Source organism: Fukomys damarensis, unplaced genomic scaffold, assembly GCF_012274545.1.
Source record: "Fukomys damarensis isolate Sample0158 unplaced genomic scaffold, DMR_v1.0_HiC HiC_scaffold_26, whole genome shotgun sequence".
NCBI classification, from domain to species: domain Eukaryota; kingdom Metazoa; phylum Chordata; class Mammalia; order Rodentia; family Bathyergidae; genus Fukomys; species Fukomys damarensis.
In genome coordinates this window covers 28,840,672-28,867,100 of record NW_022900938.1, presented here as the reverse complement: position 1 = coordinate 28,867,100, position 26,429 = coordinate 28,840,672, and the positions used below count along the sequence as shown (strand labels likewise).

Sequence of the window (26,429 nt, the reverse complement as noted above, 5' to 3'; positions counted from 1 at the left end):
AAAGGGTATTACTGAGTGTGTCAGTTACTTTTTCTCCTGTTGCCGATACAAAATACTTGACACCCAAAAATAGAGGGGGAAAGGTTTACTTAGTTTACAGTTCATAGAGGTTTCAGTCCATAATCAGTGGGCTCCAAGGCAGGGTCATATGGTAGATAGGACTTCCAGAGGAGAAACAGTTTATGGGCCCACAAGGTAACAGAAGTAGCAGGGGGTCTTAACAGAGTCTTTCTGCCCCTTTTATCCAGGCTACCGCGATCAGGGTGTTGCCAAGCCAGTCACTCACATGTAGTGGTTTAGTAATCACACACCCTTAATCCCAGTATCACACATTCCAGATCCAACTCTCCCTGGAAAAGAAAGCCCCACCTCATCCAGATGAGGCTTCAGAGGACATCTAAACACAAGCCATAGCACAGAGTTTAGACCCAAGAAATGACATCAAAGTTTTCTGCAATTTTGCCCTTGTTACCATGAAACTGGACCATAAGCTTTCAAATTCCATGTGCCAAACTTTGTGCCAAAATACGTACCTTTGTATTATTAAAACACAAGCCTCAAAATACATATTCTTTTTTTCCATCCATAGCAGGACTTTGCTGATGGTTATTGACCCTAAAAAAGAACAAAAGGACGACCAGCTTGCTGCCCAAGCATTCACTCCAGGGTGGCTGTTCTGTAGTGTTCCGTAGTCCAGAACCTGGCCTTCAATTCTGCATGCCCAGATATGTGATGGGCTCTGTGCATGCAGTGATCACCAAGCTCTGAAAAATGACACGCAGTAATGACCATCACAAACGGCTGAAGTATAAATCAGAAAGCATATTGGATTATTTTCAGAAAGAAATCAAATTGACAGGTCAGCTAGAGGATCTTATGTAGACTTACGGATGTGCTCCAGTGTGCATGGACAAGTGGCTTACAAGTGTGGAAATGGGACAAGATCAGTCGAAGTTTCTTAGAGACTAGTGGAATTCGATTTTAAAACCTTGAATTCCTCTTCCTCTGTGTAGGATCAGAAAACGCAGAACATTCATCTAAGACAAATGCTTCCCTGGATGGTACTAGAAACGTTGTCCAATTACATTTTTGTTTCCATTTTTACTCCAATTTGTTCATGAATTCTTTATGTAATTTATAATACAGAGTATCTTATTTGCCAACATTCTTATCCTGATACGGTTGATTTTTCAGTTCTCTTCTCTGTTTACTTTTGAAGCATTTTTAAGGACAAATAGCTTCTGCAGATAGCTAAATCAGTCACTCTTTAGTCCTTTAATTTACAAAGATCACTACTGATTCTACAATAGGTAACCATTTACAGTGATACTGAAATGACCCAAAGTGCTGACCTTTGTGGTTTTTTCAAGGGCTGTGTCCTGGGCAGTACATAACACTGCCCGGTACATAACAGTACATGGCACTGAAGACATTTTGCAACAGAGTGGTAACTGACTGGGAAGAAGGAAGAGGAACTGAAAGCCTAAAAATGCTATGGAATATGAAAGAAGACTAATTATTTTTTAAGGCAGTAATGAAAGCCAGTTCCCTTCCCTCTTTTTCTTGCTCTTGACCTCATAGTGGTAAAGCTACCACTGAACTCAGTAGCACACAAAGTAAAGTTCATTTATTCTGGGAAGGCCATACATTACGAGGTAGGTAAATCAGAGAGGCTCAGATTCCCCAAGGCAGATGTGCTGAGTGAATTTAGTCTGGTTTTCCCTGGCTTGAAGAACACAGACTTTTTTTTTTACCGTCTTTATTTTATGACAGTTAGTCAAAGGAGGGCCTGGAGGCAGGAGATAGCTCATAATGGCCCAGTCTAGTGCCCTGATTGAATCATTAGAAGAGAGCTGTGATTGGCTCCTAAGTTCAAGAAAGACACATTTAAAATATCCTCCTTGAGGCTGATCTTAAGAGTGCTTCAAAGCTTTTGTTTTAAATATATTCTTTTGGATCATTGTCTTTACGGTGCTATTTATAATATGCAAATGTTAAAACAAGCACAAGCACATGTTTGAATTATAAACCCTAGTTGAAGGGAGGACACACTATTCCTAGCGCACTTTGACAATGTTAGCCCTGCCAAGGATGCAGCTGAAGGGTCCTGCTCTCTGCCACTGTCATCATCCTCAGAAGCTTATGAGAATTATCTCTGCGTTCTAGATTAGGAGGAAAGGTAATTTGTCTTTTAGGGAAAGGGTAAGCAATGGATTCAGCAAAAAGGGTACAAAATTCTTATACTATAAAAATATAGTGTAGATGTAAGTAAATTATTCAAAAATAAATTTACCTAAATTTCCACTACTTGTCTAAAAAAAATAACAATAATCAGAGATGTCTATAATTATCCTAAGTAAATTCATTAAATTTTTTCTTTTCTTGTTTCTAAATGTATGGCTTTTAAAGGTAATGTCCTAAAGGCACTGTTTTTGTGATAATCAAAAACGAAAAAGATGGGAGGTTATCACCTAAATACCAGAGGTCCTGCTTAGCCTGCTGCAAGGAGGTGACAGATGAGGTTGTCAAATCTTGTAGCAAATTACCCGACAGAATTTTGCTTCCTATGGTGATCTTTTACATTTGACAATTCTTCTCTGTTTCAAGATGATTTAAACATACAGTTATGAAGAAGATCAGAGCTTTTAAATCAGTGTGTCTTTATTGCCAGGAGTACAAGTATCTTGCAATGAGTTTATACACAAAATAAATAGATGAATCGTGTATATGTTTGATCACATTTGCTTTCCTGTGGTCTCTTCCGGGGAAGTAAAATAGTAGAAAAGAGGGAAAGTTAGGAAAGGTGAAGTTTCTCCCATTGTCGTAATTCTATCTCTTATTCTCCAGTTTTCTCAGTCTGGTCATTATGCTCAAGTTTCTCATTCTGGAATGGAAGCTTCATGTGAGAAGAAATCACCGTCTCATTTTTTCTCTTATGTAATCTCAACTGTCTCGAAAGTGCCCAGCATGTAGTAAGCCCTCACTTTTTATTTATCAAATAAATAAATCTACAAAATGAGATTACTCAGAATAATTGCTTCATACTTGGAATGAGTATCTCATGGGGGAAATGAGACAAAGGGATTTAAACCCTCTTGAAAACAATATTCTTATGAAGCCAGCTCCAAAGTGATGCTACAGTTCAGTGGTGCAAACCTGGAGCACAACTGCCACAGTGGGCTGCTTGTAACATTGAAAGCTCTAAAAGGGTTGCCATCACTGTTAGTCTCTTTATTTTATTGCTTACGCAGGCTTCCAAATCAAAATCGCCTTTGAGGACAGAAGACTTGATGGTGATTCAGAACTGGTGTGAAGCCTAGTCTCGGCCTTCGTGTGGCCTCAGCTCTCCTCTGTCATGTGGTGGTGAAAAGCTCATGAATCCCAGTTTTAACACTAGTTAAAAGGCCTTGGTCATGTTATTTAACCTTGGATGGTTTGATTTCCTAAAAATGGGGCGATGGAGAATACTAGCTGGAGGGGTTGCCGGGATAAAGGGACATAATTGCTGTAAAGGCTGTTGCATGATACTGCATGTGTGATGCACTCCATAGGTGTTAACTTGCATTGCCTTTCCAGCCAAGGATTCCTGCTCAGTTTACTGTTTTTGTCTCTTTTTCTACTTCTATGTATTAGTTTCCTATAGTACCATTTTGAAAGTACCACAGACTGGTCTAGAACATCTCAAATCTCTTTTCTTGCAATTCTGGAGGCTAGAATACCAGAATCAGGGTGTTGGCAGGATCATGCTCCCCTTGAAACCTGTGGAGAGGGCTTTATCTCGTATGTTCTAGCTTCTAGAAGCCCAGACCTTCCATGGCTTGTTGCAGCACAATCTTTATGTCCACAGTCTTCTCTCTTTTTATATCTTCTTCCCTCTCTCTCTATCTCTGTCCAAATTTTACTTTTGACAAGTTATATTGGATTAGTACTTGCCCTAATGACCCCCTTTTAACTTTTTGACATTTGTGACAACAGTTTTTCTGTTTGTTTTTTTTGGTTTTGTTTTTGTTTTGTTTTTTGGTACCATGGATCGAACTTGGGCCCTTGCGAGGAAGACTCTGGAACCACTGAGCTAAATTTCCAGCCCAACAACACTATTTCTTAATGTGATTACATCCTGAGGTACTAGAGGTTAGGCCTCCATTATATTTGGGGATATAAAAGGGGTACAATTCAACCCAAAGTAGCATGATTCTATTTCTTTCTTATGGTGTCTTTCCTTTTATACAGCAACAGATTCAGAACTTTTGGATTTAAGCTCCCAATAATTATATAAAAAAAGATACTCAAACTCCTAAGCCTCTGTTATTTCATTATAAAATGAAAGGACTGAGCCAGGGATTTAGCTCAGTGGCACCACACCTGTCTGGTAAGTGAAAGGTCCTCAGTTCAATCCCTGGTACCAAAAATTAAAAATTAAAAAATAAAAAGAAAGGACTGGATCAGATAATGTCTACCACATATCCCTTCTCCAAAAGGTCGTGTCAATAATATGTGACTCTCTTTTCTCAACCCTAATTTGTCTCAACTCCCATTGATGCTTTGTGTATTTTGCTATCACTGTAATTAATAATAAAGGTTCTGATCACCACAGAAAAGTGTGCAAAATAATGGATATAGTAATTTGCTTGATTTAGGAATTGCGTCACAAATGTATATATCAAAACATCATTGTTATACATAAATATGTATGTAATTTTAGTGAAAAATAAATGATAAAATTAGATTCATTCACAGGAAAATGGATATATATTGAGTATATACTCCAAAGTGAAATAAATAAGTCACAGGTGTGTAAATACGGAATAGTTTCTCCGGTGTGAATAAACTATTCCGTACATAAGATCCTAATGAGATAATTGACCATGTGAAATAGGAAGAAAATGGCTAAAGATGTAGGGAAAGTGGGAAGGGTGAGGGAAAAGGAATAACACAAAAGAAAAAAATAGAAATGAAGTGTTTGTAAATGGGGAGGGGAGGAGGGGGTGAAGAGAGGGCAGGAACAAGGGGAAAAAATGAGAACCAAGACCTGTCATGTAAAGGTACAAGATCCCAATGATGAATGTAAACTGTACTGTATATATAAAATGTACCAATAAACTCAATGAAAACAAATGATATAAAGAAACAAGTTGTGAAATATCTAATCATTTTCAGGTATCTCAATTCTTGGATTAAATTCCCACTGTCTTATAATGCCAGCAAATGGGTTACTGCTTTTTGTTATATGAAAGATTTACTATATTTAGGTTATTAAAATATATAAATGGTGCCAGTGAGCCATTTTTGCTATTTGATTTTTTTGTTTTGTCTTGTCTTGTTTTTTGTTTTTTAGAATTTTGTTCAATATTGCAATATTTTTATTAACATATAATAATTGTATTTATTTATGAGGTACAGTATAGCAATTCAGTACATGCATATGGTGTGGAATGACCAGATCATAGTAATTAGCATTTCCATCTTTGTAGGTATATATTATTTCTTTCTCCTGGGACTTTTCAGCTCCACTCTTCTAGGCCTTTGTAAAATATACAATAAATTGTTGTGAATTATAATCTCACTACTATGCTGCATAAAATTATAACTTATTCATCTGATATTTTGGAAAATAGTTTTTAATGCCAAGCATTCTCTTATTAAAATAAGGTATAAAGGTTAATGCTGTGTATATTTTTTACTTGTAAGATAATTCAACTTGTATAAAAATCATCAAACCAAAACTTCAGGACTAAGAGTTATGAGATATCCTTTTAAAGAAATAAGAACCATACTAGCAGGGTTTATGTTATGTACATTTTCCAATTATAGCACAACTTGTGTAAAAATCATAAAAGCATCAGGATTATGGGGAAAAAGGAACCCTTCTCCACTGTTGGTGGAGTGTAGACTGGTGCAACCACTGTGAAAATCAGTATAGAGATACCTCAAAGAAATAGGATTAGAGGTGCCATTTGACCCAGCTATTCCCTTGCTGGGTAGCTTCCCAAAAGAATTAAAAGAATCATATCACAGTGATATATGTGCACCCATGTTCATAGCAGCACAGTTTGTTGCAGGTAAAACTTGGAAACAACCCAACTACACATCAACTGGAGGTTGGATAAAGAAAATGTCTGTTTTTTTTTTTTAACTTTTGTAAAATGGAGTACTACTTAGCTGTAAAGAATAAGAAAGTAGAGGCATTTATAGCTAAATGGACGCATATTGAGGCTATTCTCTTAAGTGAAATAAATAGGACACACATTGTTTAAATACCAAATAGTTTTCCTAGTATGAGAAACTAAAAGTGTAAATAAGGATCAAAATGTGTAATAGATAATGAGAAATAGGAAGAAAGGGTCTAAAGAGGAAGGGTGAGTGGGAGAGGTAGGAAAAGGAAAGAAGACAAAGGAATAAATATGAGAAAAGGAAAAAAATGGAAACACAGTCTTTGTAGATGGGGCTGAAAGGGTTGAAGGGAGAGCAGGGGAATGGGGAAAAAATAAGAACCAAGATGGATTATGTAAAAGTATAAATTCCAAAGATTAATGTCAGCATGTTGTACACCTAAAATGTACTAGTAAAATTAATGAATGAAAAAATCATAAAAGCAAAGCTTAAAGGATTAGAAGAAATGAAAACTTAAATACTGTCACTGATTCCCAAAACAATTGGGAACTTTCCTGAAAATTTGGTTAGACTACCAATATGGAAGCATTTAAAAATCTCAGCTAGAAAAAATAATTGTTAGAAGAGAAATTAAAGGACGTTTTGCCAACTCTGGGTTGTACCATTTTAAAGTCCAACGAGGGCCAAAATGTGTTGACCACAGATAGCCTCAGGATCAACCTGGAGCATTGCTTGAGCAAAATTAAATTGTTTTCATTGCCTGAGAACTGCCGCCCAAGTGTTCACCAAACCGTTTCCTTTTCTTTCAGCATCCTCCATTCTCAAGAGGGAGAAGCGGCTGAGGACAAAGAATGTCCATTTCAGCTGTGTCACCGTGTACTACTTCACGAGGAGGCAGGGCTTCACGAGCGTGCCCAGTCAGGGGGGCAGCACCCTGGGTATGTCCAGCCGCCACAACAGCGTGCGCCAGTACACCCTGGGCGAGTTCGCCAGGGAGCAGGAGAGGCTTCACCGCGAGATGCTGAAAGAACACCTCCGGGAAGAGAAGCTGAACTCTTTAAAACTAAAGGTAAAAAACACCAACTCGCTTCTTGCCACGCCCCACATCCCTATAGTTATTTGAATCAACAATTTTTAGACTTATATTTACAAAATCAAACCGTGCATTTTACATGATACACTACCTACTGAGCCTTCATTTGTTTTTTATGTGAAACAATATAATGTCTTTCTTGGATGGTTACCAGACATCATTTATTCATCTATTCTGTAAACCTTCACTATTGAATATAGCTGGATTTTACAACTTGAGCTTGGACTGCAGCAAACATGTCACCAAAAATAGATGTAGCCCCCTCCCTAAAGATTAATAGCAAAGAAAATATTAATAAAGTTGTCAGACAAAATTAAAACTTTGTTCAGTACTGTGAAGGTCAGTAACAAGGTGTGAGGAAAGTAGATGGTAGGACATTAATGTGAGGCAGAAGATCAAGGAACGCTTCCTTTAATGTCAAATAATCTGAAGAGGTAACTAGGCGAAGAGGTAACAAATGTATGTGTGGTTGGAGCAGAGGCGAGAAGAGTAAAATGACATGCAGAAGGCAGGTAGGTAAGCCAGACTGAGGTATTTTTCCTTCTTCTTAGTAAGAGTAGCAAACATTATCAAGAATTTTAAGCTTGGGGTGATAATATTATCTATTTCAAGCACTGTGTGGAAATGGTGGAGGCAGGGAGAGATACAGTGGTAGAGGACATATGCAGTTAGCAATGGTGCAGGCTGTTCCACTAGTCGACGAGAGAGGTTGCCCACAGGTTGGGTGAGAACGACAGTAGGAGGGGTGAAGAGATGGATAGAGGAAGGCATTTGTTAAGTAAAACCAACAGTGCTTGATAATGGGTTGGCTCTGGAAGGAAGAGAGGGCAACAGTCAGGGATGACAACTAAACTTCTTGCTTGCAAAACTGAACGAATGTAGATAATAACACTGTTGGTTGTCACAGGAAGTGGCAAGGAACCCAGGAAGAACTGCAAACTGGGGCCGAAAAGTAGAGGATGAGTTTTTTTAGAATACTGAGTTTGAAGGGTTTTTGAGTTATTTATTAAGAGATGGCAGAAAGTTTACTTAGGTGGATATGGCTATTGTTGTGCCACTTTAGAGATTAAGTGAACGGAAATACAGTGCAGAAAATATCCTTTTATGACTGAACACACTTTTTATTTTTATTGGCCTATCACCCTATCCCTGCATAGAAAACATTCTCCCATTACTAATGACAAAGAAAATATATTTTAGATAATCCAGGTCCTTAACCTAACGTATCATCCAATAATCACCTGAAATACCATAAGAATACCCGTGCTACTTCAACCTTCACTTATGAAATCTGTCTGAAGAGGTGTGATATGTTTCAAAACTCCTAATTTTTTGTATATTTTATAATTTATGTGTGTACTTTATTTCCTGTTTCATGATAAGGTGTTGAATTAAGCTGGACAGTCTATCCTAGAGCAAGTCTCATATTTCCTTTTCCAGCATTTTGTTTTGTTTTGTATTTTGGTACCAGGGATTGAACTCACGACCTTGCACTTGCAAGGCAGGTGCAGTGCCACTGAGCTAAATCCCCAGCCCATCCTTTGCCAGTATTTTGACAAGTTTTATGGGAAGTCCATTAAGTTTTTGGTATAGCAATTCACTGGAATAATTATTTTTATGATTGTTTATATGTAGTTCAGTTTAATAATAATTATCAAATTTCCTTCTGAAATCTATCCTCTACCTTTGTAATCTACTGGAAACCAACTCTAGCCTTTACTCACAGACTGAAGTCCTTCTCCAAATACAAATATTGGTAGAACAGTAGCAGCGGTTACCAGTCACTGATGTTTATTTTCCAGGCATTTTATAAACAATATTTAGTCATCATAGACACCCAGTGGGATTGGTAAAATGTTTCCATGTTTACAACTGAAGAAGAAGCACAAAAATGTTCTAGCAAGAGGGACTGTGATGCTGAGACCCAGAAGATTTACTGTGGTGAATTTTGAGGCACATTTTTATGTGCTTACTATTAGGGGGAGCCACAAGTCTACAGCAACCTTCCTCCACACACGGAAGCAATGCAGCCTACGACTATAATTTGCATCCAGTACCTTTTGGTTTTGTTGGATACCGGAGATTGAACAGAGGACCTTATCACTGAGCTACATTCCTATCCCTTTTTTAATTTTTTTAAAATTTTGAGACTTCATCTTAGTTGCCAAGTTGCCCAGGATAGGCTCAAACTCCACCTCCCACAGTACTGAGATTATCGGCTTCCTTCTAGTGTCTTTCTTTCTTTCTTTCTTTCTTTCTTTCTTTCTTTCTTTCTTTCTTTCTTTCTTTCTTTCTTTCTTTCTTTCTTTTCTTTCTTTCTGTCCTTTTTCTCTTTTCTTTTTTAAACAAGCTGAATAGGAAAAGAAGAAACAAAAAGAATATTTTGTCATTGATTCATTTTTAAAATTGTATTTAATGTCAGAAGTTAGAGAGGCAGTCAACAGAGTGGATATCATGTTTGTTATATTTCAAATGTAATTTTTTCTAGTATATTAACTTCTATGGTTTTAAAATATCATTGATTACACTTATCTAAGGCTTGATTATTCAAATGCAAAATTAGCTACTAAACACATGAGCTATCCAAGACTTTCAATCTGGTACATGAAATTTCACTTTTAATATGACATTTATTTTGAAGTATAAATCCTTATGGAGTAATCAACAAAATAAATGTGACTAAATTGATTCCATTATTTTGAGTTGGGTATCAGAAGGGTAAAAGAGGGATCCAGAGAGGAAAGGAAGAATTGCTACAGACTTTACCCACTGGGATTTTGCCTGAAATGGTCACCTGGGACCAAAAAAATGGCCTGTTGAGTAAGGACAGGGAAGGCAGCACTCAACAAATTGAACATTTCCAAAGCCCTCTTTAGGGAGACCAGGTGAAATACCAGGGAAACTCACTGGATTTGGACTTGGGTAGTTTTCAATCTGCTTATTTCAGAACAGCCTTAAAAAGTGAAGAGAGATTTTTCTCTCACTATACCTCCATATTTTCCCAGGGCCTCTCTGCTGAGTTCCAAATAGGAGACAATTTATATCATGGCTTATCTCCCAATGGGAGAGAAATAGGACAAAAAAAATACACATTACCACTTCTAGATGTTTCCTTATATATATATTTCTTCATAATAAATATTTTGAAGCAAATTAAAAGCAGAAAATTACATTTTGATTATAAAATTGTTTCTCTGTAACAACTCTTCTAAGTTGTGTTACATATAATATATACAAAATAGTATATACAATTAGATTTATAGAAGAAAATCAGTTCTATTGGAGTTCAAGTGCATCTTCTTAGTTGGTGGTGTCAATGTTTTAAGCATTTTCCATAAGCAACTAGTGGAGGAAACTGATTGAATAAAATGCATGTTCCTAGAAGAAATAACTAGCTTTAGATTTCTTAATTACAGAGCACAATCTTTTTTCTCTGTCAAGCCCATTCAAACATGTCATACACTTCACAGTAATCAATGCAGTCATCTTCATACTAGACTGTTTTCCAAATTAAGTGCTTAGATTTCATCATCTGCATCACACTGTTGAACAGTTAGTTATGTTAGACTGGGTTCCCATTCTTCATGTAGCTATAAAATGCCTTAAGCAGCCAGTTGTACGTTCTGTTCAACCAGGCTCTGGTGTTCTAGCCACCTTTGGGTTCTGTCCTACTGGATTCTCCTGCCCCATACTGGCACATTTAATCTAGCTTCCACAGCTTTGACTTGTCTCTCTCCATGTTTTTTCAAGTGCAGTCATTCTTTCTTTCCTCTCTCAAGTCAGGAATCTGCCCATACTCCATTTTCCATCACTTTCTATGGTTATTCACTTTTCTCAGTTTCTCAGTCACGTGTTCCTTGAGTAATTCTTGAGTTTCAGCATTCTTAATTTTTTTAAAAAGAAGGGTCAGATCTTTTAATGATTAACTTTTTTAAAAACCCTAATGTAAATCTTCTTCTCAAATATCAGGTTTGTGACTGTTCTGTGCATGTAGTGGCTTTTCCATGCCGCAGTATTTTCGACTCTCCATTTAGATTTGGCATTTGCATCTCTTCAAAAGTCTTATAAATAATACTACAGGTAAATAAATATATTAAATGCATAGAGAGCTATCAGGGACTAGAGGCTTGTGAGAAAGGTATCTGAAATTTAGTTTCAAGAATTTTGGATGTTTTTAAAATTATTATCCCATACCATAACTCTCTCCTAGTTGTGTCTTAGCCCATTGGTCATATTTTGGACTCCATTTGTCCCAACAGAATTTTTCTGATAAACTTTATAGAGATTGTTTCAGAGGACACCTAATGTCAAAACTTGCAGAATGCAACTCTGAATGGAAGCCTGCTTCAACACCTAATGGAAAAAGTGGCTGTATCAAATGACAAATTACTGAAATTACAAATTACCAAACCAAAGTGATAGGAACTGACAGGGCAGGCTTTAGCTCTGTGCATATGTGATATATTTAAGAATAAAGTCTTTCAAAATACTGCTGGTATCTTTTGAAATGGAACAATTAAGCATAAGTAGTTAAATCTTGAAATTGTTGCTGTGAACAAAGCATTGATCTTTTAATTCAGGGAAATCAATTTCACTGATGTCACCGATTTAAATGTGAAGTATGTCCAAATGCTCACTAAAGTGAATTATGTACATCTCTTCCCAATGGTAGCTTGAAATTGGCTGTGAGAGGAATATTTAAACCATGGAACTTGCCAAACACAACAAATATAACTTTCATTTAGAATGCCAGCTGTTAAATATTTACCATCATGGTAGTGGATTCATTCTAGTGTATTATCTACCACTGAAAAAGGTAATAATGCTTTCAACCAGAAAAAAATGATAAAAGAATTTAGCAAAAGTGGATATGCCTTATGTAATAGGGTTATCTTTTCTGGTAACTTTTGCAATGTTATATATTTAAAAGATTCTTTGTGACTTCAGGTTGCTGACAGGAAAAAAATCCTTTTTGAGACAGAGTCTCACTATATTGGCCAGGCTGACTCTCATTCTTAGGCTCAAGCTGCACTAAAGGCATAGGCCACCACTCACAGATCAAGTTGTTGAAATCCTTAAAGGCTAACAAACATCCATGGTTCTTCAAGGGCATAATTAAATTGTTTTTAATTTTCCTACCTGGCATTAGCAGCTAATGTGCTGAAGAACTATACTATAAAACTTGTTTGCATATCAAAGTGATATGAATGTTTTCCTTTAGTTTTCTAGAGCTTCTGGGATGGGGTCATATGTGCAACTCATGTCGCTGGACCAACAGACCCTTTTATTAAACACATATCCTTCACTTCCCACATGTAATCACGCATCTCCTATGACCCGGAGTACACTTCTCTTTTGAACAGGGTATTTCATTTGCACAGCTTTCTTAGAAAGCTCTCTTTCCACTGAGTAAGCTGCTGCCAGCTTATAAAACCTTTTGGCTCCCATTCTGCCCTCTAGGCACACAGAATAATTCTTCTCTAGTCTCTGAATTCCAAGTTTTAGAAAGCATTATTTATGAACATATACATAGTTGAAGACAGTTCATGGGCTCTCTTGTCTCTGTTCTATGCAATCAAGTACCCCTAGTTCTTCACACTAATCTTCCTAGGCCATGGCTCTCAGATACTTCTTTACTCTCATTTCCCTCCTCTGGGTGCAATACTATAATATTAATGTCTGCCTCATAATATGGTATGCGAACTGGTAGTCCAAATGAGTCCTATCCAGTGCACAGGGATGTGGTATGTTATCCTCTCCTAAGTAGAGAATGCTCCTTCCATGACTAGGGTTACAGTAGTTTGGGGGATCTCAGTCAGTTTGCTTCTTCATGTTAAACTGATAATGAGTTAAAAAGCAAACACAAACAAATAAGAGCAACAAACAAACAAAACTCACTTCATTTACTTCCAGTCTGTATCAGATGTAAACCAAACACTTAGATTATCTCTGGGACAATTGCCTTCGTTAGTGCTAAGCATGGTTTATAGGGAGAGCTCAGGAAAGTTCTATTATATTTAATTTTACTAATCATGATCTTATAATCTGCATAAGTGATAAGCTTGGCTTTTAAGTCCTCATCCAAGTTATGAATTTAAAGCTAATTCATAAGATGGCACCAAGTTTGTAATGAATCCTCTCAGAGTCGTGATCTTCAGGAGGAAAAAGAGAAGCTTCTCTGCCTCACCACCCATGACTTCCATTGAGATTCCTGGCCTGGCTGGACCACTGTTCCTGGTTGGATTTAAAGATACTTTATCCATCAATACTGTCCTCCCTGATGGTGCAAAGAAAAAAAAATGGCTAAGCATTGCTGGCCTTAGAGATATTTTCACTGTCTAGTTAACCAAAACCCCGTGTATCTATCCACAGTGTTCAGATTACATTCCATCGTTGCCTGAGAAGAGCATGATACATTTTGTCAGAGCTTAGGAATGAGAAATCCTCAGGATTATGTTCTTGTCTTACAGACAAAAATAAGAAATTCTCAGGTCTGGAGCACTTGTTTTCCAGCTGTCATCCATGGGGTCTAGAATCAGGGCTGGGAGCAGAAGGGGCGGGGCTCCGTGCACCTCATTCCCATTTTCATCTTTTTAAAGTTGAGGTTCTGCATGGAGTTTACTTGGGGGGAAATGGATATTTCCTTGCTAGTGAACCAGGCAATAGTTTAGTATTCACTCTTTTGTCTCATGTACTGGGACCATCTGTTTAAATAACTCTTTCTAGAATATTGTTATCCAGAATTAGCTCTTTTCTTAAACAATTCATTCCCATTTTGATCATCATTTATTTCCTTTCCGCATGACTCTTCACAGATGTTAGACTGAGTAATCACAACTGCAAGCTATTTCATTGCTCCAGAGTGTAATGGTCTGGGCCTAGGGACTCTTACATAAAGCAGCTGAGTACTCTTTCACTGTCTTCTTTCCACCTGGTTTTTGCTTGAAATCCTTCCTGACACGTCTGTTCTCTCATTTCTGGCTTGATGGTTTTTGTCCTTGAAAGAGACTATGGAGTCAGAATACAAACAACATGATTCTGCTTTGTACGTTTGCCCAAATTTTCCTTTCTGTCTGTCTTTTCTCTCTTCCCCTCCTTGCTACTTTTGTAACTTGCACTTACTATACTATATCATATACATTACCTGGTCTCCCCACACAAGCTGGAAGTTCTTCAATACCAGAACTGTCATGCATTTATAAGCCCTGATACCTAATATAGTAACTGACGATATAGCATCACAATTAAAGAAATATCATTTATTGATTTGCTCAGAAAACATGTATTAACCAATTAATTTGAGACTGGCAATCACCAAGGAGCAAGGAATGCAGTTATTAAGACAGTCATAATCCCTTCTCTCAAAGCATTCACACTATGAAACCAATCAACAGAACTAATGCATTATGACAAAGGGAGTGGGCTACACTGATCCAGTGGGACCCAAGGATAAACAAGGCAGCTGAGAATGTCAGGAGTCACCTTGTTCAACCACTTTGGCCAGCTTCTCCTGTTGGCATCTCCATTAGAAAGACCTCTTGAACCTGCCCACAAAATAAAAGCCTAAAACAGAGTGCTAATAATAGGGCATCGTTTCATCAGTTTGTTCTGTGTTGTCTTCTGAGCTCTTGTTTTCTGCATCTCAATCATATTCTTTACTCCTAAATGAGCTACAGGGGAAGCATGGACTGCTGACTCTTGACACATGCACAGACCTTAATATCCCTACAGGACAGTACAGATAAGTGCGTACAAATGTAGGAAAAATGTAAGATGAGATAAAGATCATTAGATCAAACAAGACGAGCTACCCTCTGAAAGATTACCTTCTATTCTTTTTTAGTTCTTTGTTTATGAACCAAGAAAGGAGGTTATCCTACACAAAAACAATTGTCTGGATAATTTGTGAATTAATAAATATATCATATTCTGTCCTGTATCAGACCTGTTAAACTGCTGTTGCTCAGGCAGTGATGCTTTGGCCTCCACTGCTTATCTAACTGCTAGTCCGTCTTCAGATCTAGGCCTCCATCTTTTCACTCCACCATCAGCCCCACTGTCAGTCCTTTCCCGCATGATCTCACAGGCCAGGGATTCACCCTAAGCTGGGAAATCTGTCTGTCTAGATTCTTTGTCTCTTTTGCAGTCCATTGAGGTTAAGACCCTTGTCTTGTGTGCCAATACAGCTAATGATGAATATAAAATAGGTATAAAAACTATGCGATAAATCTGAATTATATAAAGAATTACATACTTATAAAAAAGATGTGCACTTATCATGACTATTAAAAGCACCAGCTCTGAAATCAAATATCTAAGATCATGACTCACTGTACACTTTCACTACCTATGATCTTGGTCAAGTTATTTAGCATCACCACTCATTTCTCATTGGGAAAATTGACATAGCACAAGATATACTTCATATAATATTCTTTAGCATTCTGAATGAGCAAATGCACAAAAAGCACTTACAACAGCATCTGGCACACAGATTCAAAAACGGGAATTAATAATATTATGACATACCTGTTTCTGTCTCCTCTTTCTTCACCTCCACCTCCAATTTATCTTTTTTCATGTATGTATACACACAGGACTAAAGGCAGATTTTAAAGGCCATGATTGTTTGATCGCACCATTATGTCACATTTTATATGAAGTTTCTATGATCTCTTCAGGGGGCAAAAATTGTTTTCAGAGAAAAGATACTGAGAGGTGATTCTAAGTCCTAGATTAAAGATATCTGCCTCAAAGGAGAGTATGTGCTCAAAGGTACTGGTTACTGAGAATGTTATTTTGCAAGTGAAATACCTTTTCAGAAACATTGCATTTAATTCCATTTTTTCTTTTTTTTTTTTCCTCATTGAGTTTATTGGTACATTTTAGGTATACAGTACAGTTACATTCATCATTGGGATCTTGTACCTTTATACGACAGGTCTTGGTTCTCATTTTTTCCCTTGTCCCTGCCCTCCCTTCAGCCCCTCCTGCCCTCCCCATTTGCAAACATTTTATTTCCATTTTCTCATTTTCTTCTATTTTTTCCTCTCCCTTATTACCTTTCCCCTACCCTTCCCACTTTCCCTACACCTTAAGCCCTTTTCTTCCTATTTAAGTTCCAGAATTATATTAAGAATCAAAAGAAGCTTGCAATCTATAAAATGTAGAGAAAAATATATTGAAATGAGAATCAGGGAATTAGATTCTATAAGTATGTCTTAGAGAAGTCACAATGAATCTGAGCCTTATTGATGCAAAAAATAAAGGAAACTGCTTTTAATGAACTGAAGTCTAAAAGTTCAGTGACTCTGGTGAGAGCAGACGAGACAATTATGGCAGATTTCTGTGATTTTATTGGATTGTTGGCTTTTGTTTGGGTGTTGTTGTAGTAGTAGTTGTTGTTGTTGTTTACTAAATCTTAAGATTTGAATAATGAATATGTGTTGGTAAACAAAAATAGGATTCTCACTGACTTTTTGTCCTATTGCTGTCATCTGGGAAAATACATTTGTGAATAATACGAGTAGTACGCTAATCTTAAAATGCTTTTAAATTGAGTAGTTTGTGCCTGTGTTTTAAAGAAACAAATTGTCATGGACTGAGAAATAAGAGAAGATTGGGAAAGGGCTTCCATAGGTACAGCAGAAAAAGTGTCTCAAAGACAACCTACTGACCAGAAACTGAGGAAGAGAAGATGGCCTGATTGCCCATGCTTGACTAGAATATCCCCAATCTTCTTTAGAAAATGATTTGGGAGAGGTGAGGAAAAAACCTTAGCATATTATCTTCATATGAATGGTTGGTTTTGAAAATCTAAATGACAGCCCTTATAGATTCTTGAACAAGAGAGAGAATAGCATGTAGAAGTATGTAAAAGACTTTCAGATTTTAAACTGAAGCTTCATTTAGGAATTTTTTATTTAGAATTCTTTATTTAGAAATAAAACGACTTGTTCTAATTCAAGGGTATGAAAATAAAAAATGAAGATATATCTAAGGGCATTTATATTTAGAAAATACTGAGCCCATAGTTTATTTGAAACACTGTTTATCTATTTCTTGTTAGAAGTCAATTCACCATTCATGTTTCCCTAAAAAGTTTGATATGCTTACTTTGCTTTGAATTTTAGATTTATATAGTGTCCAAAAGCAACCATTATGTTTGAAGAAATTAGCCCTATTGATATAATCTAGGAATTTTGTTGTTGCTGTAATACTACCAGTAGAACAGGGAAGCACAAATATTATGGAATATGAAGGTTAAGTAGGAATGAAATATTAAAATGAGTAATGTTAGCCAAGTCCTGCATATCTTTGTGTGCCCTGGAATCAGGTGCTTGCTGAGGTTCACATGGAGGAGTTGACACCAAGTGACACAGTGGGAAGAGGACACCTCCCTGCCTGTCACAGAAGGTTGGGTGCGTTAGGCAACTATACACTTGACTCTCTTAGAAAATCAGATTTTTAGCCATAGAAATGTACAGCTTCTTAGTAAATAAGAATTAACAAAAAAGATAACCAACATAACGTTGTAGTAATGGCCATCGCAATGTGACTGATTTATGTATAAAGAAGTGCCAAGGAGTGCAGGAAACTGCAGATTGTACCACAAAACAAGACCGAATAAAGGGTGATGTCCATTGGATAAAATCATGGATTTAAACTCTGAAATATTCTGAAATATAATTATGCGGTTTTCGGAAAAATGAAACTCTTAGGAACCCTTTGTAATGTATTTTAATATGTACTTTCTGCTACATGGCTTTGCGTGTGTAAGTTTCTCTACTTGAGGACAAAGTCCAATATTCTGTCTCCCCCAACCCTTGTTGCCCTCGCTCTCTTGCTCTGTCTTTTTTGTTTTGCTTTTGAAACAGAGCCTCACTGTGTGGTTCAGGTTGACCTTAAATTCACTGGGTAGCCCAGAAACCTATGGCGATTCTCCTGCCTCAGCTTCCCTAGTACTGAGATTACAGGTGTGTGCCACCACCTATAACTCAATACTCTGTTTTTTAATATATTCTGAGTTGTCCAGGTTGAGCGTGTTGTCCAGTAATATATATTCTTCTCTAAATGTTGGACTTCTTCCTGTGAAGATAAAAGAATATCTGATATCACCAGATCTTTTAACTATCTAAGGGGTAAACTGTTATGATCACTAAGCATGGTGAACATTGAAATTAATGTGGTATGGGAAGTAATAAATATAAAAAACAAAATACCTTCTGTACTTGGAATTTTATGATATATTCCGAGATAAATCTAATTTTTTAACAAAAGAGGCAATATGCGATGGTATAATAGTAACAAATGAAGTACTGATTCGGGACTTCCGGATGGATGAGATTAATTTAGAAATATAAATAGAAGTGGAGTAGATGAAAGAATGGGAGGAATTGCTGTCCACTTGAGCTGTTTATTATGCAGAAGGTAGTGCTTGGGGCAAAGTTCACAGCAACTCCTCGGAGAACCCTGTTTATTGTTTCACTTGTTGGTTGGGGAGCACTTGCTGCCTCTTCCCTTTCAGCTTGTCTAAGAGCACACTGACCTGACTGATTACTTCATATTAAGCCCACATTCTTGGAATGTTCTTCAGGATAATCGTGTTTGTAATCCCAATAGCACAAGGCAATGCAACCTATTCCAAGACAACATTGCTATTTCAAGGACATCATCTTTCTTGAATTAGGTGATGATGCTCTCCCCTCTGAAATGGGGCACATGCACCTCAACTTCAGAGCTGCCCATCTTGGACCACGTCTGGGATAGCGTACACTGATGGGCATCTGTAACTTCGGGTCTTTTTCAAGTCATACGAACTCAGGCTTTAGTTGTAGCTACTCCTGCAACTAAAGGAGGTTGAGAACTACAATGAACAGTTTTCTGTGACCAGAAGGCTGATATAAATAAAGTCTATCATTATTTTAATGCCTCGCTTTTCCTTCTCCTAAAGGGGAAAAGGAAAGGAAATAATCACACCCCTAGGCACTTACCGGTTATGAGGGTATGATGGTGTGTGAGGGTTCGTGTTCCCGCCCATCCTACATCTCTCATTTACTTCGCTGTGTTTCCAGATGACTAAGAATGGCACAGTGGAGTCAGAAGAAGCTAGCGCCCTCACGGTGGATGACATTTCTGATGATGATATTGATTTAGACAACACAGAAGTAGACGAGTACTTCTTCCTGCAACCCCTGCCAACGAAAAAGCGAAGAGCGCTGCTGAGAGCCTCTGGAGTTAAAAAGATTGATGTGGAAGAGAAGCACGAGCTGCGAGCCATCCGCCTGTCGCGGGAGGACTGTGGCTGTGACTGCAGAGTGTTCTGCGATCCAGAAACATGTACTTGCAGCCTGGCAGGCATTAAGTGTCAGGTAAGGCTTGGACTTCAGGCCATCCAAAGACGAAGCATTATCTACCACCCCCGAAGTAGCTGTGCTGTGTATACCGTAATGAGCGCCTCACACGAAGAAGACTGCGGCGAGGTAGTTCAGGGGGAGAAAAACACTAACTCAAGCATTCATATAGTGCTCATACTTGGGAGATACACTGTGAAAAGCAGCCCAAACGGCAGCTGAGATAATTGAAAGAATTTCGTGTTGTATTCATTTGCCACACCAGCTTATTTTGGCTTTTCACAAATACTTAGGCAGACTTTGACGTCCCTAATATTTGAATTTATGTTTTCTGATCCTTCCACCATGTATAGAGTGATGCTACCTAGAAGTAGTGTGGGATAGTGATAAATCTGCTAAGGTGGGTCCTAAAAAAGAAAAAGAAAATTAAATTGCACTCCTCCTCACCCAGTATATATGAACTTGGCCAATCAAGTAAATCCCTTGGGCTCAGTTTCTTCATCCTGAAAATGAACAGGCTATATGAAATTAGGTCAAGAATTGGCAAACTGTCAACTCACAGACCATACCAAGACAGTCACAAGTTTTTATAAGCAAAGTTTATTGGAGCACTGCCATTTTGTTTGTTTGTTTACCAAATATCTACGACTGATTTTATGTTTCTGCAGGAGAGCTGAGTAGTAGTAACACAGAGACTGCATAACCCACAAAACCTAAAATATTTACATTTGCCTTTTAAAAAGGCAAACTGTCAACTCACAGACCATACCAAGACAGTCACAAGTTTTTATAAGCAAAGTTTATTGGAGCACTGCCATTTTGTTTGTTTGTTTACCAAATATCTACGACTGATTTTATGTTTCTGCAGGAGAGCTGAGTAGTAGTAACACAGAGACTGCATAACCCACAAAACCTAAAATATTTACATTTGCCTTTTAAAAAAAAATCTTCATGGCTTTCATCTGTCTGATTGTGGCAGTAATGATTGATTACAGGAATGCAGGAAGGAAATATAATTTTTTGCAACTTGGCAGTGGCCTTGTAAACAGTGAAAAGTCTGTTTTTCTAAAAAAAAATCTAATACTTGAGTTTATATGAGAAGTGTTAGAAAATAGCCCTACCACTTTATATGGTTAATTATGCTTTTAGAAGGTTAGAAATTAAATATAATTAAGAGAAAATAGAATTGTGCCAACCCTTGTACTAGATCAGTCTGTTTTTTCCATCTATAATATATTATTGATGTTATGGTTAGTTAGGTGCTGTTATTTTACACAGAAATAGCTTTTTCAACAAAGAGAATAATTCAGGTCAAAGAAGAGGATAGTTCCCATGAGCCACGCAGTTGCTTAAGATTGGTTCACAGAAAAGAGATATGTTCATAAGGAAATAGGTACAGAGTCTAGCTCTGAAGTCTACTGCTACCTTTTATCGAGACCAAGATAACTATTAGAGTTGGCCTTCTCTTCTGTAGCATAGCAGTGTCCCTGTGCTTGGATAAGGTGGGAAGTGTGGCAAGGTTTCTGTGTTGCCTGTACTCTGATTTGCATACAAGTTCATCTGTGGAGTCTGAGACATTTAGCAAATGTCTTATGAGTACCCATGGAATGCCTAGAATTCCACTTAGCACCTGAGTGAAGAGGTCAGTCCAACAATACTTTTTTGAACACAATTTCTCTATCTCTAGAGCCCAGTCCCTCAAATTGTTGTGGAATATTAATAAGATGGACATTCTCTTCCTTTGAGAAGCTTGTAGTCTAATGGAATGGGAGAGAGCCAGGACCTACACATGTGAGTCCACTAGTCACAGACATAAATGTGCACATCTGCTGCCCCGCAGGACACACCCATGCACCCATGGACCATGGACCATGGACCAGAGATTGAGAAAGTAAACCAATGAGAGGGGATTGTTAGGGTGCATGACACCAAGGGCTGTCAGTCTCAGCATTGTGGGCAATGAAGTGCATTTTATAAGCAAAGGGAGAAAGCATTGCTCACATGGAAAACATAAATTAGATTCAGTGCAAGTAAGAAGGAATACAGAAAACTGTTTGTTTAAAATTGGTCAGGTAAGCTGAAAAGCACCAGAAGGGAAAGAAGTTTGGGGAAAAGAGAAGCACTGAAAACACGTGAGCAGGATCAAAGACACAGAGAAGGTAAAAATAGGCAGTGGAGAACAGAAGTGACGAAAGTACTGGAAAAGTAAGGCTACCCGTTTATCCCCCATACGTATTTTTATTTTGAATATGGGTTTAAGAGCTAGTTAACTCATGACTTAAGCCTTCACTTCCCCCTTTTCATTTCTGTTTCTCTTTGATTGTCATTTGCTCTGACATAAGTGGAGTAAGTGGATTACTTAATTCAAAGGAGTTGTTGAAAGGTACTGGATTTTTATTTGGTTTACAGTAGTTCCGTGGTGCTAATCTGTGTTCTTCCTCCCCAGGTGGATCGGATGTCTTTCCCCTGTGGCTGCACTAAAGAAGGGTGTAGTAACACAGCAGGTAGAATTGAATTTAATCCTATCCGTGTCCGGACTCACTTTTTGCACACAATAATGAAACTCGAACTGGAGAAAAACCGAGAGCAGCAAATCCCCACACTGAACAGCTGCCATGGGGAGATAAGCGCACACAGTAGTTCCGTGGGCCCTGCCACTCACTCCGTAGAATATTCCATCGCAGACAGTTTTGAGATTGAAACTGAGCCCCAAGCTGCAGTGCTGCACCTGCAGTCTGCTGAGGAATTAGACTGCCAAGGAGAGGAGGATGAAGAGGAGGAGGACGGGAGCAGCTTTTGCAGTGGAGTCACCGATTCTAGCACGCAGAGCTTGGCACCTAGTGAGTCGGATGAGGAGGAAGAGGAGGAAGAGGAAGAGGAAGAAGAGGAGGATGATGAGGATAAAAGAGACAGCTTTGTGGAAGGTTTGGGCACGCATGCTGATGTGGTGCCTCTTCCTTCAGTCCTTTGTTATTCCGATGGCACTGCTGTCCATGAAAGCCACACAAAAAATGCTTCTTTTTATGCCAACTCTTCAACTCTCTACTACCAAATAGATAGCCACATTCCAGGAACACCTAGCCAGATCTCTGAGAATTATTCCGAAAGAGATACTGTCAAGAATGGTACCCTTTCATTGGTGCCTTACACCATGACCCCAGAGCAATTCGTTGACTATGCCCGACAAGCAGAAGAGGCCTATGGTGCCTCCCATTACACAGCTGCCAACCCCTCTGTGATTGTTTGCTGCTCTTCTTCCGAAAATGATAGTGGAGTGCCCTGCAGTAGTTTATATCCTGAACACAGGTCTAGTCATCCTCAAGTGGAATTTCACTCATACTTGAAAGGTCCTTCCCAGGAAGGGTTTGTTTCCACATTGAATGGTGACAGTCACATTTCGGAGCATCCTGCTGAAAATCCTTTGAGCCTTGCAGAAAAGAGCAGATTACACGAAGAGTGCATCAAATCACCTGTGGTTGAGACTATTCCTGTTTAATAGCTTAAATTATTCTGTTATAGGACCAACTCTTCTATTTAAGGCACTGCATTTAATTGGATTTCCTGGGCTCATCATTGTTTAAACAGAAGACCGAAAAAATTTGGACTGTGATTAATCTTCCAGACTGTATTTTGTTTTCTCCTTTTTAGCTACATGACTGTGGCATTGCACGAATACAGTCACTATTGGGGGATTTTAAAAGATTTCAGACTGTTTTGATAGAAAATGCTACATTTTAAAGATGCATATCTCACAGTTGCCTACCTGTCAAACTGTGTGAAACCTGCCAAGCTGTGCAGATCAGAGCTCCACGTTTTGGATTATCGGGCCTGTGCAAGATTGTTAATTAAAACTGCAAAATAATAAGAATTAGAGTCCTAATTTTCAATATATCTGAAGATGATGGTGACTTTTTAATGTAAAAGTAATTATTGTAAGAAAAAGATTTAATTGTTTCATGTGTATTTTATTTATGGTAGCTTAGAAGTCATGTTTTGATGAAAATGAACAGCAGCATGTTCATGCAAGCTGAAGATGCAGAGTGAGGACCACAGAGCATGCCCACATGGATTTCATCTGGAATCCACTCATGTTTTTACAATCCTGACTGTTCAGGTTTGCAAATACTTTCTTAAGGGTGAAATAGGCCTATTTTTGCTATTTTGGACAAATAAATGAGTCTATATGTGCAGGTCCTTACCCAGTTTTTGCTAGAGTTAAGAGTTAGGACAATCCTCCAGGGAGGGTCCAGTGAATTGCCCTCCCTCAGCTGACTTCCAAGGTGGAGGTAGAAGGAATTGCCTTTCTTTTTAAATAGCATCATCTTGGTTCTTAGTCTGGACAGCACCTTTAAACTCTACCCCCTACATCAAAATGCACTTTAGTGCCCCTTCACGGTACCTCGTGTGGGGTGGGGACTGAGAACTCTTTGAGATGAAAAACTTTTAAAATTAAAAAAAAAGATCTGAAACTATTCTAAGGTTCATACATACAGTTAACATAGAGGAATCATCCAGTGACACTTGTGAAGGAAAAGTGACATGTTTTCCTTCACCACTTAGAGGACCTAACTCAGTAAACAAACGCAAGGAGGCTGCGGCAACACGAAAGAGACATTCTCAGCAAGCAGCCTTTTCTGCAACGTGATCGGTCCATCTCTACAAATAAATGTATAATGACATTTCCACTTAGTGACAAGCTGATTGAAGGGTGGCCTCTACCAAAATACTCTTCTAGGCCTTACTTTTCTGAAGCATTTTGATTTGTCTTGCCTGGGACAATTAGCAGAACAGTCCAGAATGCATTGCATACTCTAATTACCTCATGTTCTCTTATTAAAGAGAGCAGATAGAAATAAAACATGCACTCTCCACCTTTAGATTACCTGCACTTAGTTCACCAGAGGACTTCTAAGAACCCTTTTTCCTGTAAATTAATTTAGCTAACAAAATAGTGTGTTCTACTTTCCACCTTGCCAATTGCAATATGACTATGCTAAATCTGTTTCACATTTTTGACCTCTTGTTATATCATTTCACATGTTTTATGACTATTTGAAATGTGTACATGCCTTGCTATTGAGTGATTGCATCGCTACTTATTTTTTATGTCTTTTAGATTTGGGTATTTAGAAATACAGATATAAATATATTGTACATCTCAGTTCCTTAAAAATTCTATGTTATTTGATTGAATTTTTTAAAAATGTTAGATTTGGAGAAAGTCCTCCAATGGAAAAGTTTCTAGTAGAACTTGATGTGGAGAAAACATGCTTCCTTGGCAGCTCTTCCATGGTGTAGTTGGTTCTTGCCCCTTTTCCCCCATCTCTGGGCCAAGGTTGTAACCATTAATATTCACATGAAAGAAGCTTTGGATTCGTCAAGGTGTAGGCAGCGGTAATGAGGTCAGGAATGTTCCATTTTAATGATTAGCCAAGGAACCTTACAATTACAGGTTTTAGTGCTTGATCTCCAGGATTGTTTTTACTCTCTCTTACCAATACAATGTAAAGAGCACAGGCACAAAGAAAAAAATAACAAGAGGTTATTGGCTCTTCACTTAAGCATATGCAAAAAAATCATGTGTTCCTCATTTGCTGGGCTACTACAGGTTCTGGAAGAAGCTACATATGAAGAGCTCTAAGGTTATTCATGGAACACAGGGTGTGGGAGATAAGGGGCAGAGCTAACTGGCTAGAGTAAAGTTGAAAGGTAATATGCCAGTCCACTTTCTGAATAGATAGACATTTTAATTTTAGTTCAGCTTTTTGTTTTTCTCAAGATGGTGACTTTTTTATATCTTGGGATGCCACTGTTCATTCTGTGGTTTTGTTTACAAAAGGATACTGACAAAACTGAGCTTTGTTGCCTCTATCTGTCTGTAATTGGGTGACAAAGATAATGCCTTACTAAGTATTAGCCATCCAACCGTAAGAACTTCTGTTTTAAATTTTCATAGACCTAAGTAAACCTTCAACATCTCCTACAAATAAATACACAGGATGCCCATGAAAAAACCCTCGAGTATAACTGTACCTAAACCACACACACACATACACACACACACACGCACGCACGCACGCATGCACGCACGCACACACACACCAAGCACATGCATACAAGAATACCACAAACTTGACAATGACAGACATTAGGCAATATCCATTAATTAACGAATTGTCCTACTCTAAAATTTGGTCTGGTTTTATGATCTAAAAATATGGTCTAGACAAAAGGATAATTTTTAAAGCTGTAGTTTGAAAATATTGGGTCAGTACTGCAAATAATGCTAGTGATGGAATCATTTTGTTGTGACTTCCTTTCCCAGAAGAACTGAGAGAGCATAGTGTTCCATCTGAATTTTCCTGTTAATAGCCCTCCACTCAACAAAAATTGCCCACATTCCAGGAAAGTGCTACAGTTATTCTAAGCTTGAAAAAGGAGGAATCAAACTAGATGCAGCCTGTTGCGAAACTTAAAATCTTTGTACCAAGATACAATAATCTGGCCTGCGGCTGTTGTATCAACCCCATCGACCCTATCCTATATCCAACCAAATTAGTCTTTTTTGACCCACAGCTTTTTAGTCATTCGTTGTCAATTGCAAAGTTTGATGCTCCCCACCCCGTTGTTTTTAGCATCAGCCTTATATCTTTAAAGGAGAGTTCATTCCCAGGTATAACCCTGGCCAAATCGATTTGCTAGTCAAGTGAATGGAGTAGCTTGCCTCTCCTTCGTCTCTCTTGACCTCCTTCTCATCTTTTGAACATCAGTTACTAAGAGATAGGTAAAATCTATTTGTTGCATGTATTTTGGTTCATTGCACTATATGTGTAGTTATTTTTGGAAGGCCTATCTTTTCTTTGGGATGAAAT

The 26,429-nt window shown here is 38.0% G+C and overlaps 1 protein-coding gene across 5 annotated transcripts in view; it reads left to right on the top strand.

The window, feature by feature from the left end:
* The window catches only part of Csrnp3 (cysteine and serine rich nuclear protein 3), a 176,531-nt gene extending 150,543 nt beyond the window's left edge, over nucleotides 1–25,988 (top strand). For all 5 annotated transcript variants that reach the window (XM_010606882.3, XM_010606883.3, XM_010606886.3 and 2 more), the window contains 3 exons: nucleotides 6,921–7,180; nucleotides 19,279–19,575; nucleotides 22,004–25,988. In XM_010606882.3, coding sequence (XP_010605184.1) covers nucleotides 6,921–7,180; nucleotides 19,279–19,575; nucleotides 22,004–23,053 — 1,607 coding nt within the window. In that variant the 3' untranslated portion in view covers nucleotides 23,054–25,988. The remainder of the gene's footprint in view (nucleotides 1–6,920; nucleotides 7,181–19,278; nucleotides 19,576–22,003) is intronic.
* The last annotated feature ends 441 nt before the right edge of the window (nucleotides 25,989–26,429 follow it).